Source organism: Monodelphis domestica, chromosome 1 (genome assembly GCF_027887165.1).
Source record: "Monodelphis domestica isolate mMonDom1 chromosome 1, mMonDom1.pri, whole genome shotgun sequence".
Taxonomy (NCBI): Eukaryota; Metazoa; Chordata; class Mammalia; order Didelphimorphia; family Didelphidae; genus Monodelphis; species Monodelphis domestica.
The window spans coordinates 252,442,994-252,461,364 of NC_077227.1; the positions used below are offsets into that span (position 1 = coordinate 252,442,994).

General features: G+C 39.8%; 2 protein-coding genes across 3 annotated transcripts in view; both read left to right on the top strand.

Annotated features, from left to right (window-relative positions):
• SPTLC2 (serine palmitoyltransferase long chain base subunit 2) overlaps positions 1 to 11,556 on the top strand; it is a 153,174-nt gene extending 141,618 nt beyond the window's left edge. The window contains exons 11-12 of the mRNA XM_001373962.5: positions 887 to 1,016; positions 5,632 to 11,556. Of these exons, the coding sequence (XP_001373999.2) occupies positions 887 to 1,016; positions 5,632 to 5,751 (250 nt within the window). The 3' untranslated portion in view covers positions 5,752 to 11,556. The remainder of the gene's footprint in view (positions 1 to 886; positions 1,017 to 5,631) is intronic.
• A 1,760-nt stretch (positions 11,557 to 13,316) lies between these two features.
• Positions 13,317 to 18,371, top strand: part of ISM2 (isthmin 2) — a 34,896-nt gene continuing 29,841 nt past the window's right edge. Inside the window, exon 1 of one of the 2 annotated variants that reach the window (XM_056810614.1) lies at positions 13,317 to 13,765. In XM_056810614.1, the coding sequence (XP_056666592.1) occupies positions 13,610 to 13,765 (156 nt within the window). In that variant the 5' untranslated portion in view covers positions 13,317 to 13,609. The remainder of the gene's footprint in view (positions 13,766 to 18,371) is intronic. The other variant, XM_007472733.2, reaches the window with a different exon arrangement.

Sequence of the window (18,371 nt, forward strand, 5' to 3'; positions counted from 1 at the left end):
GATCTAATATTTTACTTAAACAAAATTTAGATGTGGAGTCAGTGACCTATACCAGAAGTGACCACATTGCTACCACCACACTCCAGAGTACAGGCAGAACCAGTTTAAAATGCAACTAGGAATTATTTAACAAAATTAAAATCCAGTAGGACATAGATATTGTTCGTATCTAGTTTTATAAGTTATTATGCACTCACATTTTATCTTGTCTAGTGATTCTGTTTCTATTTTATTTTGACACCACTGGTCTCTATGACCAACTTGGTTTGGGATGGAAAGGAGATTAACAGAATTGTGTGATCTACTAAAGCTGGATGATGAACTGGCCCTGCAAACAAAAGGAGGAGTTCAAGTCCAAAAGCGACCTTGTTCTTAAGTCAGTCAAAGAAGTTCAGAGTCTAGAATTATTTCAAATTCTAGAGGATAAAGCCAAATGGCCAACCTGGCAGTTCACAAACAGCTATGATAAAACTGATTCTGTTCTCTTGGGCAATAACTTGATCACCTTCTAGGTGTGAAATCTGCCAAGCTTCTTATTCCAGGGACTAGCGTTTAGACTTGAATGCATTCGAGCCTTGTGCATCAGTGTAATATATCAGAAAGATAAAAGTTATGTTACAAATCCATTTAAGCTGGTCCTACTAGAAAACTCCTATCTCTGCCAAACATAATCTTTCATTGTGAGTGAATCATTTGGGGGTAAGACCACCTCAAGGAATGAACAAAAGAAGCCTTTGTGTCCTGTCAAATCTATATCTAGAAGAAGGCAGTGGGAGATTCAAAATAGTCTCTAGTGCATAGTACACCAAAAAGTAGTACAGGTCAAGCAGCAAGAGCCTTTTTCTTTTAATTCTTCCTGACTTTCTTCCTGTTTTCCCCCTTTTAGTGCATTTGGACGGGAGATGTTGAAGCGGAACATTGGCGTGGTTGTGGTGGGATTTCCTGCTACCCCCATTATTGAATCCCGAGCTAGGTTTTGCTTGTCAGCATCACATACCAAAGAAATACTTGATACTGTAAGTTTCCAGTCTTGGATATGTGTACCATAATCACAATTATGAAATTATTCATGAAATTACTCTGATTCATTTATTTTTATACCTCAATTGAAATAATCAAACATAGATGGTAGTGATGAACAACTTTTTACATTTCTCTCCTAATACCTTCTCCCTTGGATCAGACAAGTAGGACAGTGTTCAGATATCTGAAAATCATGGCTCCTTGTCCTTATAATGGATCCAGGCATGACATGATATTGAGTCACCTTCAACTCTGATCTACCTCATCTTAATCCAACCCCTTATTTTAGCAGAGATGTTGCTGGTGATAGACCACTAGTTGGTGGTAGAGATGGGACTTTGACACTGAAGTCCTGACTCCCAGTCCTGGGCCCTTTCTTATATACAATGTTAAATAATTCCAATAATTAGTTGCAATTCCATTCATCCTTAAGGGCAAGTGAGGAGGAAAAAATGCTCAGAAATTTGCAAGCACTTATTTAACATTTTAAATTTTCCAAATTCTTAGGACTTTTTAAAGATCTCTTACGTCAACAAAGCAAAATGACTAGCATCTTTTAAAAATGTGTTCTCTCACCTTTGGCAGCTACCTTATTTAACTTTGAGTTTAGCTCAATGATCCTCTATGTTCCCATTTCTGTGGCCTCTTTAATCTAATTTCTGTGGTCTCTCTAATCCAGTTTCCGAACCCTGCCTTGGGTATACTATAGACTCCTATAAAGACATAAGGAGGGGTAGGAATAATTGAGTTCCAAGCTCCTGTAGATTTAATGCCTCATGATAGATTTTGAATAAGACAGTTATATTTGATGTTCTGGCCCTTGTAGCTTCCTTTTCAGCAGGTGTTATGAGAATGCGTTGTACATTTCTTATACTCCTGTGGCTATAACAAATTCCAGGAAAGCAATTTAGACTTGTCCAATATAACTATCTAATTTCTGGTACAGTCATGGAAATTGTAAAAGATCTGAAGTGATTGAGAGAAGTTAGTCTTTCCATAAATTTTCACATATCTGAAAACATTCAATTTAAGTCTATAATTTTTAACCTTATGATACATTTTTAAACTGCATTTGAAATGTCCACATCTCATGGCCTTTCGTAGAAATAGGCTCTACTTATGGAAGCCTATTAGGAAATTAAGCAAAAATCAAATTACATATATTAGACCACTCTGTGAAAAGTGACTTTTTCTAACAAGACTTCATGTTAGATTTATTTAAAGGGGTTAGATTTCATTGACTTTCGTAACTCATTTATTTTTTAAGGATGTTTTTAAGGAGCAATCTAGGGAATCTAATAATTCATTTGCTTCTAATTCATAGTAAACCCTTACATGGTCTTTTCTCCCTAGTTGAGATGTTATAAGTAGAAAGCAATCATTTGGTGATTTTCTTGATTGAGACAAGAATTACCTAAAAGGGCTTAAAATCATTGTTCCTAAACAAATTTGGCAACTTCTTAAGTCAATGTAAATATTTCAAAATAAAAGAATAAAGGAAAGAATAGAGGGACCAACACAGTGGGAGTGTTATCTGGGGTACTCTCTTTCAGTGTACCCTATCATTAACTGCATAGTATTTTCCTAAGAAACCTTTCTATTCAGTGATTCAAAAGTTCAGGGGAGACTATTTGTTATTAAATGGTGACATATGTAATGCTTCCTTATTTCCATTCTTATTAAATAAACCCATGCAATGGGCATTAGTTTTCAGTTACAATTTATAGCAGTTTTATGTAAATAGAACTTCCTTGCTTGGAATATTTGGCATGGGATCAGAGGGAAACCTTGAAACCTGTATCCCTTTGGGCCAGTGTGGATTTTTTCTTTCATTTTATGGTGATGAAAAATATTACACTTTTCTGAAGTCAGAGTTCACAAATGCCATTTCCTTTGTGGTCTTGGCAAGTCACGTGGTCTTTTTCTTTTAAATTAATAAAATCCTAAATCAGAGTTTAGGGGGAAAATGGCTAATGGACTCTCCCAGCTGAAATTAAAATTGTTTCCATATGGAGCTTTTAGTTCAATATCTTCTAAAAGGTGCCCACTGTTCTTCTGGCAAAGTTTCAGCTTTTAGTAACCTCTTGTGTTTTCTCCCATTTTGGAATGAAGAACATCTTTCTGCTCAGCCAAGGAAGCCTCAAGGAGCTATTTTATCTTTTTCTTTTCTCTTTTTAAAAGAAACATTCATATTTACCTAAGATAAATAATTTAGTTTAACAATATCTTTAGTAGTTAACTGTAGTGGTTAATCCTTTGAGGTAAAAAGGTACGAAAACCAAAATCTTTCAGAATAATGTTGTTGCCATAGGACTAGAAGGAAGATACTCGTTGAACCCACATTTGGTAGAAACTTGGGTATTAGTGAGAGGGGAGGACACATTGTGGAATATAGCTTCCCTGGGCCTTGTCCTGCCAAGAAATATCCCTATCACCTCCCTTTTAAGGCCACAAAATACAGGCCATTTATCTGTAGGAGTACCTCCAGCTCTCTCCTGATCAGATTAAGTAATTGATACTTAGCAACTCCAGGGAATAAGGTACTAGACTAGGCAAAAGTTTGGCAGCCCTAGGAGATACAGCAAAAAGATCTTGAGGCAAGAGTGCAAGCTTTTAGGATATAGAATATTCAGCATGAGAGGAAAATGTAAGATCTCTTCTCAAAAAGTCATCAAAATGCCACTTTTCTTGGTGCTGAGGAATGATAATTAAAACAAAATCTCTCCCCTCTATTTATTTCACAGTCTTTCCTATTGCTAGTCCTCTCACTGAGAGAGCTGCATTTGTGTTCTTTGACTTAGAATAAGCAATTTTGCCAGCATTTCGAGAATACTCTGCTGTAGGCCTTAATTCCTCTCTCTGCACTAAATAGCACCCAAAAACTGATTAAGACATTTTCTACCACTATCTTAACTCATCTGTTTGTTTGTAGGGAGGAAAGGGATGTGTATGTATTTCACTTGGATTGAACCTTAAAAGTAGGGATAGAGAGGAATTAAGAAGGAAATTGAATGAGATAAAATTAATATTCAAAGATTGTGAAAATAAAGGTAGACAAATGTGAGAAAAGGAAGAGATCCGTAAAAGATTGTAGCACATTAAAAACCAACTGTAGAGAAACTGGTTAAGAAGCTTAATTTTTTTAAAAAAGTTTAAAATGTTAATTGTCCATTTGAAACTTGAATTTTGAAACATTCTTTACCTTTTAAATTTCCAGCCATTAATCAAATGCCACTTTCTCCATGAACCCTTCCTGGTAACATTTGCCTCACTCAGGCCTCACATATCATGGTTTTGCAACTCTGACCAAAAAGATCATATATAGAATACATATTTTATTCATATTTATGTCCTTATTCTTGAGGCCAGGAGTCTTATCTCAGCTGTTAACAATTCACAGTATTTTATATACAATAAAGTGATTTATAATTGTTAGTTCTTTTTGGATAAGAACCATAAGGGGAGAAGGAATATATTTTTAACTAACCTGGGGGCTTAGATTTTAGTTTCCTTGTCTTTGCTACTGTGTTTCAGCAATTCAGCAAATATTTATTTAATGTATACTTTGTGCCAGGCAGTATGCTAATAATTAAAGGGCCAAAAACGGAACACTCTCTCTCTTACAAAAATTCAGTCATCCTAGAACAGATGAATGATAACAACCAGTAAATCTGATGATATAGTGATAGTTTCTCCAACACATCCCAGATTCATGCCCCATTTAAGCAATACACAGCTAATGTCAGATCTTTGTGGAGGTTAATAGTATCTTCTCTATACCTAATCATATAGAAGGCACTTTAGAGACCTACAAAAGGAAAACTTAGTCCTCATCTTAAAAGAATCAATCTTTCTGCTTGTGGACTGAAGAGGCAAGTATAAGCACTGCAGATTCTTCCTTTTCAAGCAAATGAAAAATATTAGTGACTGTAATCACTGTTCAGAGTGCTTATGTAACAGCAATATTGTAGAATGATCAAATGTGGTAGACTTAGCTATTCTCAGCAACACAGTGGTCCAGAACAATTCCTAGGGTCTTATGACAAAGAATGCTATCCATCTCCAGAGAAAGAACTGATGAGTCAGAATGCAGATGAAAGCATATGATTTTTTCACTTGTTTATTGGCATATATATTTGGGAGTTTGGGTTTTATAAGATTATACATTTGCAAAAATGAACAATTTGGAAATGTTTTGTGTTATAAGATTAAATTGCTTGCCAGCTCTGTAAGGAGAGGGAGAAGGGAGGAAGACAATTTTGATCATATAACTTCAGAAAACTTATGTGGAAATTTATTACATTTAGTTGGTTAAAAAAAACTAAATTTAAAAAAATTTAAGTATCTATGGATGCTTTCCAGTTTGACCATCTAGATCTAGACTCCTGGTTGTTTTAAAACCTTTGTTCCAAAAGAACAATTCATTTTTTAAATCTGTATTTCCAGATTTCTTGAGCACCAGAAGAATTCTAAATTCTACGACCAAACCAAAAAAAGTAGGCATCAGCCATACCCAACAAGGTAGATGCTCCACATATAACAATGGTGAAAGAGACTTGCAAGTATCCTACTAACTAAACTGATCATTTTTGTCTTTACTTTCATCAGGCATTAAAGCAAATAGATGAGGTTGGGGATCTGTTGCAGCTGAAGTATTCCCGTCACCGGTTGGTACCTCTTTTGGACCGGCCCTTCGATGAAACTACATATGAAGAGACCGAAGATTGAGCCCTCCTGGTGGCCTTTAAAGGACACCCTCCCTTACCCAGGACACTATGTGGCCTTTCTGAGCCCAGTCTAGGAACCACACTTCTGTGGCTGCTTCACGTAAAAGACATTTTCTCACAATACTGAAGGTGACCACATCCAATCTAAATGGCATTTTGTAAATAGTGAAAGTCGCTTCTCATTCTTTCTCTGCTGCATTTTCTTCAAAGAAAGGTGTCTTATCCTTTACCCTCCTCCCACCCCTGTCTCTGCACACACTTTTGGAAGGAAAAAAAAAGACATTGTTTTATAGTCCTTGTCCTGGTGAAATCACGATATCCTATAACCCTCCCCCTGCCTCCATCTTCCCTACTGCTCTGGTCCCAGGTAACCCTTCTCTGCATAGCTGTTGTTGCTGTTGGCTACAGAGTGGTACCTGCAAAGAGAATTCACTGCGCTCCGGAAGCAAGTGCCTTCCACTTTTCTCCTATCCAGTCCTTGAAAGTTATTAATGTTTAAACCCCAATTTAACCAGAAAAATAATCAACCAAAGCTCTTTCTTTAGTTCTGTCTCAAGTTTAAACACTTTAAATCTTAGCTTTAATTTTTTTTTAAGATAACAAATGTTGCTGATAGGACCATTATGTAACTTCTCCTGGCCATGGCCCTCCAAGACTTTGTCCAGCATCCATTTTCATCCTGGCCACCAGATGTTTTCTTACTTTGCCATCGTGTTTCCTCATGATATTCACAAACCTAGAGTATGTCCAAGCAGGAGAGAATTTTTCCTTCCGTTAAGCATGTTTAATATTTATGAGATAGCCATGTCCCATTCCTGTTTAATCTCCTTCTGCCAGTGAGACCTTTATTAGTGAAAGCACGTTTCCTGTTTTGTTATTTCACATACAAAACTGCTCTACTCAGTCAGGTGGTTGGCCATGAGACAAAGTTTTGTAAAGGGAGCACTGCCAGTTGCATCACAGAGAAGAATAGTGTTCATGTAATTGACCCCGGTTCATGAATCTCTTTCTTACTGCTTCCTATATCTCAGAACTGTGGCTGTCCACAAGAAAAGCCGTTTCCAGTCGGGACTTAGAATGATTGAGTAAAATGGGGATAAGTTCTCTGCCTGGAAACCAGTCAGTATATTTCTATGAAAGGATTAACATTGCTACACTAGCCCGTTTTTTAAAAGTCTATTTCCTTCTCCATCCTCCTATATCCTGATCACTGTTTTCCTTGGTTGTTTTTTCATCAAAACATCTACCATATGAATGAGATACATGGTGAATTGGTTATTTTCACCTGCTTCTGTCTGTAATAGCCATTGCCCTTTTTTTTTTCTGAGAGGCTCAGAATGCATCCTTCTCCTGCCCTGGGGACTGTGCTAAGGGGCCTGCTTTGATCTTCTGCTTGCACTTCATATCCAGAACAAATCTGGACACCACCATTCCAAAGCTATTCGTTCCTCTTCTTTTAACCAAAGCCTAAGGGAGTCATGTTCTTGGCTTTATTATGCCCAAAGTTAGCTTGTCTTTCTAAAAGATAAAAGACTATCAAGCATCTGAGGAGAAGGTTGGGATAGGAATGAAAAAAAGTATTTTGTGTATGGACTTGTGCATATGTTTGTATTTTGAAACTATTTGTTTTACTGGCAAAGGATCTCATTTCAAATTCTATCTGGGCAGCTTGTGATAGCTGTAGTAAGTTTGTGAAGATATGCTAAGTTGTAAGTAGAAGGCACAAAAAATACTGTTGATGGGGTGGTTTTGTTATTTACTTTTAATGTTTTAAATATGTTGGATTCACTGATACCCAAACAAAAAGCCCTTGGGTAAAGTCTATGGTTTTATGCCCTTTTTTTGAGGGGTGGGAGGTGGAGAGAATGTTCAATAGGGTTGGAGAAGACTATATATAAGGTATTGCAGTGAAAAAATGAAGAATAACAGGAAAAGAAATAAAATAGGCCTTTGGTTAAAAACCAAGCAAATAGCTAGCTATTCTTAAATGAAAGCTTCTCCACCATAGTACCAAAATGCCAAGCAGCAACTTCTGCCTTTCAGCTAAAGAAAATCTCCAAATCTCAAATGTAGACTTTCAAATCAGTGCATTTTTCTACCCTGTCTTTTACCTTGGGATAAATGAGGTGATAGCAAATGAAAATGTACAACATTTTATGGCCAGTTTTAAAAATTGATATAATTACATTATGACAGTGTAGAATAAACTTCTTAAAACAAGTGTACTTTAAACTATGATTTTATTTATAAAGGATAAAACCCATGTGTTATCTATACTTCCATAACTTTCTAAAAGATGAACTGCTATTTTACTTTAACCTATGGAAAAATGAATTACATATAACGATTGGTTGTCCCTCTTCTTGATACTGTGATACCTAAGGTATAGTCAGACTTTGTAGTATCTAACTGTTTTGAAATCATTAAGTCTACCTGTTGATTAATGAGGTGGAATCTGGTACACCAGGCATGATGGAACACCCTGGGATGTGTTGGAGTATAGGAATCTGATGAGACTCTTTAAGATCAATCTATTAATTATTACCAAAGGCTGGGATCCAAAGTACTAATTAAGCACTGTAGAATAGGCCATTTCTTCTTTTCTCATCTTCACCTCCCAATCTTACCTCTCTCCTTCTCTTCAGGTTTTGATGAATGACTTAAGCTGTTTTGAAGCTTATACTTTTTGGAGAACACATCAAATCAGTCCTTCCCTCCAAAAAATAACATTGATTTCAAATCCAGTAGCTATTTCTCCCTGCACACTGAGCAATGTGAAATAAGGCATAATGAACAGAAAGGGTAGAGGTTTCAGCCTCTTCTTGTCTTCATTTATACTTTCAACTAAATACTTCACAGGGTGATTATTTCAGCACAAATAAATGTAATGATTGTGAGACCTTCCTGGAGAGATTACCTTTAGGAGTAGGGACCTTGGAAAGCTTTCTGTCTGTTTTTGGATGGGAGTCTTCATTTCAGGAAAAATGTACTTAGCTCTAGACCTTTAAAGTACTGATGACCTATGAGAACTTACAGCCCAAGGACCCAATAATGTTTTTGTTCATTTAACTGAGCCGTTGCAGCTTATAGAGGAGATTAAAGTGTGTGTTTCCAACTAAAAAGAAAATGATCACTTCTCAACAACATTTTGAAGGCAATGAAAAGGGGTGTTACTTTCTGGACATTCTCCTCCCAGCTTGCCACTCTCTGCTTCCTTAGTTTACTTTCTTTTCTCATTCAAGTCTCCATGTGTTTACAGTTTTAGCTTTTGTCGTTGTTGAAAAAGCTGGTATGGTATGCTGTTTATTATGTTTTAGAATGGGCATATCAGAACATTTTTTAAAATTACAAATTGAATGCAGATATGTGAATCTCTCCAAATGCATCAGATCCAATTGGTACACACTCCCCCCCCCACCCCCAACTTAACATGGAGTCAGGCTCCATATTAATTTTCTGACCAATAATTATCTATTTAGTTCAATTTACCAGAACCTACATTTTCCTCTTCTATTTGCTCATGAATATAGGGAGAAAGTGTGACTTGAGGAAATTTCCTAGTTCCTTTAAAAGAAAATCCTAAGGCAACTAGATGGCACGGTGGCTAGAGCACCAGACCTGGTATCAGGAGGACCTGGGTTCTAATCTTACCTCACATACTTACTGTGTGACTCTGGACAAGTCACTTAACCCCATTTGCCTAGCTCCTGCCCTTCTGCCTTAGAGTTGTTACTCTGACAGAAGGTAAAGATTTTAAAAAAGAAAGAAAATGATGCCTACTTCCATTTCTTTCCCTTCCAAATTGGTGAGGAGACTTCCCTCAATGACATTGGTTATGGAATTAATAAAACCTTATTCATCAATCCATAAATGGGGGGGGGTATAATCTGTTCTGGTTAGAATAATATGGAGGCATGGCATAAATTATCCACAGAAACATGGTTCCAGTTGGAAAGCTCTGTGTTCCATTGGCTATAGAAATGTATTTCTGTGGGCTATTGTTCCTTACTTACAGTGAGACACTTCTACCTATTCCTTCTCCTGGTGTTCCATATATAAAGTGTTTTCTTTTTTAAACTTCTGTATGTACAACCCCACCCCATGTGATGTGAAATGGATTGAACTAGGAAGGTCCTTTTTCCTTGTGTGGTCTCATATTTACAATGTGATTCATGGATTTGTGTTGAATATTCTATGCTATTAAAATAGAACAGGGCACCACTATATGGAGGGAAAAGCATTGAAATCAAGATTAGAAGACTCATTGCTGCTCAAAGAGCCTTCAAGTGTGCCTGCTACCTGTTTTACATAGGATCACAGCTGTCAGGCATGTAATTCAATCCAGCAAGCTAGGAAACCAAACCACACTACCTGAGAGAGACAGGCATGTCTACTTCCTGCTTGGCTTTACTAATCTGAAATATAGTTCTCAGACTCCCAGTCTCTTGCCATGTGCCTGACACAGGCAGAATTTGGCAGCTGTCTCTCTTCTTTATCATGCAGAACAAATGTCTGGAGCCAAGTAGTGATTTTTGTTGGATTTAATTTGGTAGAAGATGTTGTGTTCCCTTCTGACCTTTTTAGGAACTCAAATTTCCTGAGCATGTTCTATTATAGGTTGAATGCCTGATTTGGGGAGGGAACCAAAGGGGTTAGTTCATGTTTCTCTAGTCAGAATGCTATGTTTTTGACCCCAGTAACTAGTGAAGTTAGAGTTATCTTGTTCCCATCCTATCCCAAACTTAGAGAAGAAAATAGAAAAGGGAGCCAGCAAGAGACTGTTTACTGTACAATGCACATCACAAATGGTCTTAAACTGCTATTCTTTTTGGTATGATGCGTTTTAATAAGCTGACCCTAAAGAATACAAGGAATCTTAAAACTGCAGGTATTGTATTCTTAAAGAAGCAATACCTGAGGCTTTGTTCTTGCTAAGCAAGCAGAGGTATAGGGAGCAATGGAAGGAAGGAGGACACTACTTCTTTTGCTTTCTAAGTTTGTTCTACTATGATCTCCACTGATGAGCAAGGAATATGCCTGTGTATAGAGACTCTATTCTGCTCAGAACTTGCTTTATGTAACTTTATATCTAAGTCCTTCCAGCAAAGCTTGGTAACTTGTCCAGGAATTCCTGGAGAATAAAGAAGGCAAAATAGGATGAAAATTAGGGCTTCTTTCTGCCTGGTAAGGGATATTGACCAACTTTTTCCTCCATTGAACAAGAGTCTTGTTCAAATAATGGAATTGGGCCAGTGGTCAAAATTATAGAAGCACAAGATGTGTCACATTACCCCAACCTCTTTCAACCAACACTCCCCATACAATCTTGATGATCCCTCTCTATATGAAGGCAGCTAACATAAAGGAGATTGAGAGTGAAAGGTATGGGTTAAGAATTAGGGAAACAACCGTTTTTTGGAACCTGAAATGTCTGGTTGCCTAGATTTTTCCATTGAGAGGACAAAGTGAAATTGCAGGAAGTGGGATGGGATTTTCCCCTCTCTGGTCCTATGATGTACATATATACATACCCCTGGAGGGAAGAGGGGGATTGATTGTAAATATGAAACATTTTAAATAAAATTTTGTAACTGATTTCCCTCTCCCACCAAAAAATAAAGTATTTTATGCCAGATCTAATTTTTTTTTAATTATTGTTGGATGACTGTGAAAGTGGGTACATTGGGAGGGAACTATTCATTCATCTTCAAAAGTGCATGTTAAACCCAGAAGGGAAACTGCCTGGGATAAATAAGAACAATCCATGCAAATCTATTTGTCTTTTGTCCAATAAAGTATTCAGAAAGATGGGTTTTGACTTCATTCTTAAAATCCTTTGAGGTTGTGAATTCTGAAAAGAGGCTTTCCAGTAGGAAGAAGAAAAGGTTGATGAGATTATTTGTGAAAATTATTTTTAAAAGTAAAAGATAATACTTTACAACTACAAGTTGGTATTTGCATCTAGTAAATTGATGTACAAAGCAGTAGCTGGTTAAATGTAGGCTGAATCCTAGGGTAGTTGGAGGGAGGAGTTTGGGGATCTCTATAGGTAGTGTCAGTTGACCTGAAATGTATGAAACCTCTTATATTTAGAATATTACGCTATCCTTTTTTGGAAATTGCTGAGTTCCAACGCAACCATTGAGATTTTTCATTTAGGCAAGTAGTTCTGAATGGGCATCTCTTTACCAGCCTTCTGACTATTTCTTAAGTTTCTCACCAAACTTGGATTTCTCTACAAGTTCAACAATGGGGTGCAAGTCACATTTGCCTGAGTGGTATTTATCCTGGTCATCATAGACATATTTAGAAAGGTCTCCAGCCAACCAACACTGGAAACTTGAAAGTTTATCAGAAGCTCAAATGATATAGAGAAAATCTAATTAATCTTGTCTTCTCTATTTTATGTAAGGAAATCAGCCCACTTCCAAGAAGTGACTTGCCCAAAGTCAGACATATCTGTTATTCAAACCTTACCTAAAAGGCATAAATGCCTTATTTCAGGAATACTCTTCAGAGGTGGGAATGGTAATCTTCTCTAGACCTATTTCTATGTGCATAAAAGGAAATTGGCCTAGATGGCCTCCAAAGTCCCTTTCACCTTTAGTAATCCATCATTGTATTGAATAGACTACAGGACTCACCCAAGTTTCCTGTTAGAAAAGGATTTGACTCCCTTCACCTGAGGTGCTTGGCTGTTCCTCGCTCTGAGGATGCTAATTATTTTCTCTTCTGAACCTCACTTTCTTCCACTATAAAACTCGAAAAACTTTACAGGAAGGGGCTACTTTTCTCTAGTGAAAGAAGTAATTTGATTTATTCATTTTGGGGGCGGTTTGACTCTTCCTATCAAGTCCACGTAGGGCAGTGATGGTGTGAAACTTAGGAGCAACATCACATCTCTAAGTTCAGCGGCGCGAGATAGCAAGTTTCTATTCCCTTGGGCTTCCCAACGCCAAACTATGCATTTCAAGTAATAGTCCAACAAATCTTGCGTCCTCGGGTCCGATTCCTAATGAGACTCCCTGGGAGCCGGCAAGCCCCCTTTGACTCTTGTAGGACTTTGCCTTTATTTCACAAGGCTCAGTGTCTCCCGTCTTTCTTTAGTCTAGTCCTAGAGAAGACGAGCTAGGAGTCCCCTTAGATGCCAGGGACTAGAAGACCCCTGTGATGGATAAGATAGCTTGGAGTCGTTCGCGCCCTGGGGCGGGAAGATTGCCGGAAAGGCAAGAGCAACCCCTGGGAGCTGGGAGACTCCACTGGGTCCGGGCTGTTCCTTCCCTCCTATTTGCAGTGGGTAGCGCTGGCGACCATAGCCCCAGCCCCAGAAGCCGAGGAACCTGAAACTCAAGGGCTAGAGATCAGAGAGGAAAGACGCACTCTGAGATGGAATCTAGGCTCGGGTCCAGAAAAGGCAAATTCGCACACACGTGCCCAGACCTAGATAGTCACAATTGCACGCACGTACGGGCAGGCTCCCGTACAACTGAGTAGAACTCCGAAAAGCTCTGATTATTCTGTGAGTGTGTGTGAGCGCGCAGGAGTAGGAACGCGCGTGTCTGCGAGTGCACGGGGGGGGGGGGGGGGGGTGCAGGAGTATGTAACACACACACACCCTTCTTCCTCCTTGACTCCCTCTGTCTCCTCCCTTCCCGCACCGCCCTCCCGCGCCCCCCAGAGAAGACTGAAGGAAGAGTGATTCTCTCCGCCCGCCCTCCTTCGCCAGCACTGGGCCAATCTGACTCCCCTCACTACTACTCCCCTCAACGAGGGAGGGGAGTGGAAAGCGGCAGAGGAGGAAGGGGGCCAAACGAGAAAGCGGAGCTAGAAGTACTGAGGTGCCGGGGAGAGTGTAGGAGATGATGCCTCGGCTCCTCGGGAAAACTGGGCTTCTCGGCTTTGTCCTGCTCACGCTGCTGCTACCCGCCGGGAGAGGGCTGCCCCTGAGAAAGTTCCCGGGATCCGAATCCGGCCTCCCGGGGCCCCGGGACAGGAGCCACCCCAAGCCAGCTGAGGTGAGACAGGCGGTGTGGCCTCTGCCACCCCTACTAGGGCGGGGGCCAGGTGGGGTAACTCGAGAGCGCAATCTGCCCGCCCACTCTCCAGCGGCCCGTACGCGCTAGCCTCTGCTCACCTCTCTCTCAGCCAGGTGCCTGGGGCCGTGCCCGCCAGCCAGTGAGCTGGGTGGGCAAGAAGCTCTTCCGGGCATCCGTGAGGGGAAGGGAGGAGGGGGTCTGGGGGACAGGGACAGGCTGCAGGTAGCAGGTGGCCAGGAAAGAACAGTGTCCCCTTACCTCCTCAAAAAAAAAAAAAAAGACTTCGATGGGAAGGAGAGCTTCATAGGGCAGCTGGGATTGCGGTCCTCTGGGTTCCCTTCTGAGTCCACCACGACCTGTGAAAGAATAAAGTTTGTGAAGGTGCTACATTATCCTTAGGCGACAGCAATCTGTTACCTCCTGGGATAGCCTCAAACCAGGGACAGAGCTTTGAGCTAGCCAACTAGGAACCTAAGTTTCCTTTCAGTTCAGAAACCAGGTCCTCCTGCCATAGTGAATCATTTCCCTCAAGAACGGAGCTCTCTCTGGGGGAAAAAAATTGACTGGGGTAAAGACAAAGATAAATGCAAAAAAACGATCACAAATGAATACAGACCTTCTGAAATAGAGCACATGGTACTTTCACTGTGTATATGTATGTCTCTAAGCTCTTTTTGGGCCTAATCCTTAAAAAAGGGCACTTTGCTCCTAGTTGGCCACTTAATAGATGCTAGTTAAACAGAATCAAGTTAAAGAAGACAGTTGCCCTTCCTTTATTTGCTCTCTCTCTTCTCGATGGGACTGGATGTACTGAAGCGGAACCTTTTAGCCCAAAGCCTCCTTCCCAGGAAGTCTCTGGGTGCTGCATTTTCCAGCAAGTAATAAGCTGTTTTGTGACAGAAAAAAATGAATTCTGTTTCTTAGACCAAATGCAAGTGTCCTAGGGTAGGAAGTGCATAGTGGAAAAGGAAAAGAGTCAAACAGAATTCTCCAGTTCAGAGGAGAAAAATCTGCTGCATGGTTCAGAAACTTCAGGGTCATCTGGCCCAATCTTCCAATTTTATGGATGAGAAAACAAGCCCAATGAGGTTGAAGGTCACACAGGTAGAAAACATCAAAGACAGCAATCAAATCCAAGTGCTCTAACTCCACAATTGATAGTCTTTTCTACTGGATAACACTGAGATGCACATATCCTATCAAGAAAACTGGTAGGGCAGCTAGGTGCCTCAGTGGATTGAGAGCCAGGCCTAGATATAGAGAAGTCCTGGGTTCAAATCTACCCTCAGACACTTCCTAGCTGTGTGACCCTGGGCAAGTCACTTAACCCCCATTGCCTAGCCCTTACCACTCTTCTGCCTTAGAACCAGTACACAGTAGTGATTTTTTTTTTGAAAAATGTATTGAATTAACTCAGAATATTTCTCCATGGTTACAAGATTTGTGTTCTTTAGCTGCCCTTCTCCAAACCCCTTCCCAAAGCCAACATGCAATTCCTCAGGGTTTTACATATGTCATTGATCAAGACCCATTTCTATACCATTAATATTTGCACTAGGGTGATCATTTAGAGTCTATATCCCCATTCACCCTTGTGATCCAGCAGTTGTTTTTCTTCACACAGTAGTGATTCTAAAATGAAAGGTAAGGTTTTAAAGAGAGGGGAGGGGGAAGAAAACTGATGGACTTAGGGAAGGAAAGAAAGGATTGAAAGATGGAACTGGCTGCTGTTATATGTAGGCAGGTTCCTACCATGCTAAAAGACAGTTAAACAAAATTTGAATGGGTTACCTTGAGAAGTTGGGAACTTCCTATCACCAGATATCTCCCAGGTAGAATCCAGATGATCATTTGTGAAGGGGATGCCTGTTCCTTTCAGTTATGAATTGTATCTAAGAGGTTCAAGTTCTATTAGTAAGTTTTCCTGTGGCCTCTAGAACTCATTTCTCACTACCATTCTCTGCTGTTGTCTCTTGTCTCTTTCTGTCTGTTACACACACACATACACACAAATAGGGTGGAGATTTAAAAACATCTGGACTCTTGGAAATTCTGCCTAGTAGTCTGGCGTCATGGGAATATGCCTAGTCTACCCTGGAGAAATTATCCAACCTATACAAAGGGAAAATTCTTCCCAACCCTATTATCAACTAGGTATTGGGGGTGCTCCCCCCACCCCAGCCCCAGCTATGGGGACTGTGAATCACAGAGGCCACATGAAGCAGAGAGCTGAGCTAACAAGGTGGGAAGGGAGATGTTGGAAACAAACATTTATTAAATACCCATAATGTGCCAGTGCTGGGCAGCTAGATGGCACAGTATGCCTGGTCTGGTGTCAGAAAAACTTATCTTCCTGAGTTCAAATCTAGCTTCAGACATTTACTAACTGTGTGATCCTGAACAAGTCACTTAAACCTGTTTGCATTAGTTTCCTCATGTAGTAAAGTAAATACTCCAGCATCTCTGTCAAGAAACAAACAAACAAACAAAAACCTCAAAATGGGGGCATTAAAGAATGAAAATGACAATAATGTGCAAGTGCTTTAGATTTCCTTGTCTGGAAAAGAAGTAAACAGATTTTCCCCAATTTACAGAGGAGGCAGAGAGGGGCACAGAGGAAGATCTCACAGTAAGTAAGAGCTGGAGCTCAGGTCACCTTTCTGATGCTCAACCAGGTACTCTACTGTACCACTAATGAAGGCCACCCATTTTATTATCTGGGCTAAGAAGAAAGGAATGCTAATTTGACATTGCCATTAGCATCATCACAGTAATAATAGTAATTAACATGGATATAACACTTTAAGATTTGCAAAGTATATTATCTCAGTTGAGCCTTATATTAACCCTATGAGGTTGTGTTATGGTTGGGACACATTAAGCATCCTAATAGATCATTCTAAAAGAACTTATGAGGCTGAAACAAAGTGTGTGCGTGTGTGTATTTTTCCCCACTAGTCAGGCCTCCTGCATGAGAGATGGCACTGGTAGTAAAATGAACTAAATTAGCATTTGTTTCTATTCCCTTGGCAGGAATTGATCTTTCCTTCTTCCTTCCTCTGACCTTTTCCTAGGTTTTGGTTTTGGCTTTTTTTAACCTTACTTTCTCTCTTAGAATTGATAAATATAAGTTCTAAGGCAGAAATCTGGGAAGGGCTAAGGGCAGTAGCGGATAAGTGACTTGGCCAGTGATACAGAGCTAGGAAGAATCGGACCAGATTTGAACCCAGGTCTCCTCCTGACTCCGAGCCTGGCATTCTATCTACTGTACTACCTAGCTGCCCCTCTTCTCTAGGTTTTAAGGGCATTTGGGTTACAGATAAAAACCAATATTTTGAAAAAGATGTTTATCTTGTAAATTCTTATTAACTGCTTGTTGGACACTTAATTTTTTGTTGTTGTTCAATTGTGTCCAATTCTTTATGACTCCATATCTATCTGTGGGATTTTCCTGGCAAGGATACTGGAGTGGCTTGCCATTTCCTTCTCTAGGGATCCTTTTGTCAGGCAACCAGAGGTTAACTGGCTTGCCCAAGGTCATACAGCCAGGCATGAAGTTGAATTTGAACCCAAAACCTCCTGACTCCAAGCCTGGTGCTTTTAATCACTGAGCAACAGCTGCTTCCACTGGTTACTTAATTAGTAAATGTTTTTGAGCGCCTACTACATGTCTGTCTTTGTGATGGACATTGTGAGGGACATAGAAGTGTCAACCACTGCTCTAAAGGAGTTGTGGTTGATTTTTTTTTTAGCCCTTACTTTCTGTCTTAGTAACAACTCTAAGATAGAAGGTCAAGGACTAGGCAAACAGAATTAAGTGACTTGCCCATGGTCTCACAGCTAGGAAGTGTCTAAGGCAAGATTAGAACCCAGATCCTCCCAACTTCAGGCTTGGTGCTCTATCTACTGTGCTGCCTAGATACCCCACTCAAGGAGTTCAAAATCCCCTTAGAGAGATAAGGGATAAATACCTTGTCTCATCTTTCATATCTAAACAGATACTAAATCCTATCAATACCTCACCAGCCAGTCTCATGTCCTTAATTCATCCTCTCTAACTCCAACTGCTATTCCTTGATAAATGTTTGTTGATTGAATATCAGACACCTAGAATAACTAAATAGCCTCTAAATGATTCTTCCTGCCTTTCCTCTCTTCCTTCTCCAGTCCATCCTTCACACTGTGGTCAAAATAATCTTTCTTATGCATAGATCTGATCATCTGGTCTGAAGCAACTAAATGGCAAAGTGGATAGAGCACAGGACTTGGAGTCAGAAAGACCCGACTTCAAACCTAGCCTCTGATTCTTTTTAGCTGTGTGAGCCTGGCCAAGTCACTTATTCTCTTTGCTTCAGTTTCCTTTACTATAAAATGAGGATAATAATAACATCTATCTTCCATAGTTGTTGCAAGGATCAAATAAGCAAAAAAAATTTAACTCTTACATTCTATTTTAGAATCAATTCAAGTTTGGATTCCAAAGCAGAAGAGCAGCAAGGATTAGGCAATGGGGGTTAAGTGAGTTGCCCAGGATCACCCAGCTAGGAAGTGTCTGAAGCCAAATTTGAACCCAGGTCCTCCCAAC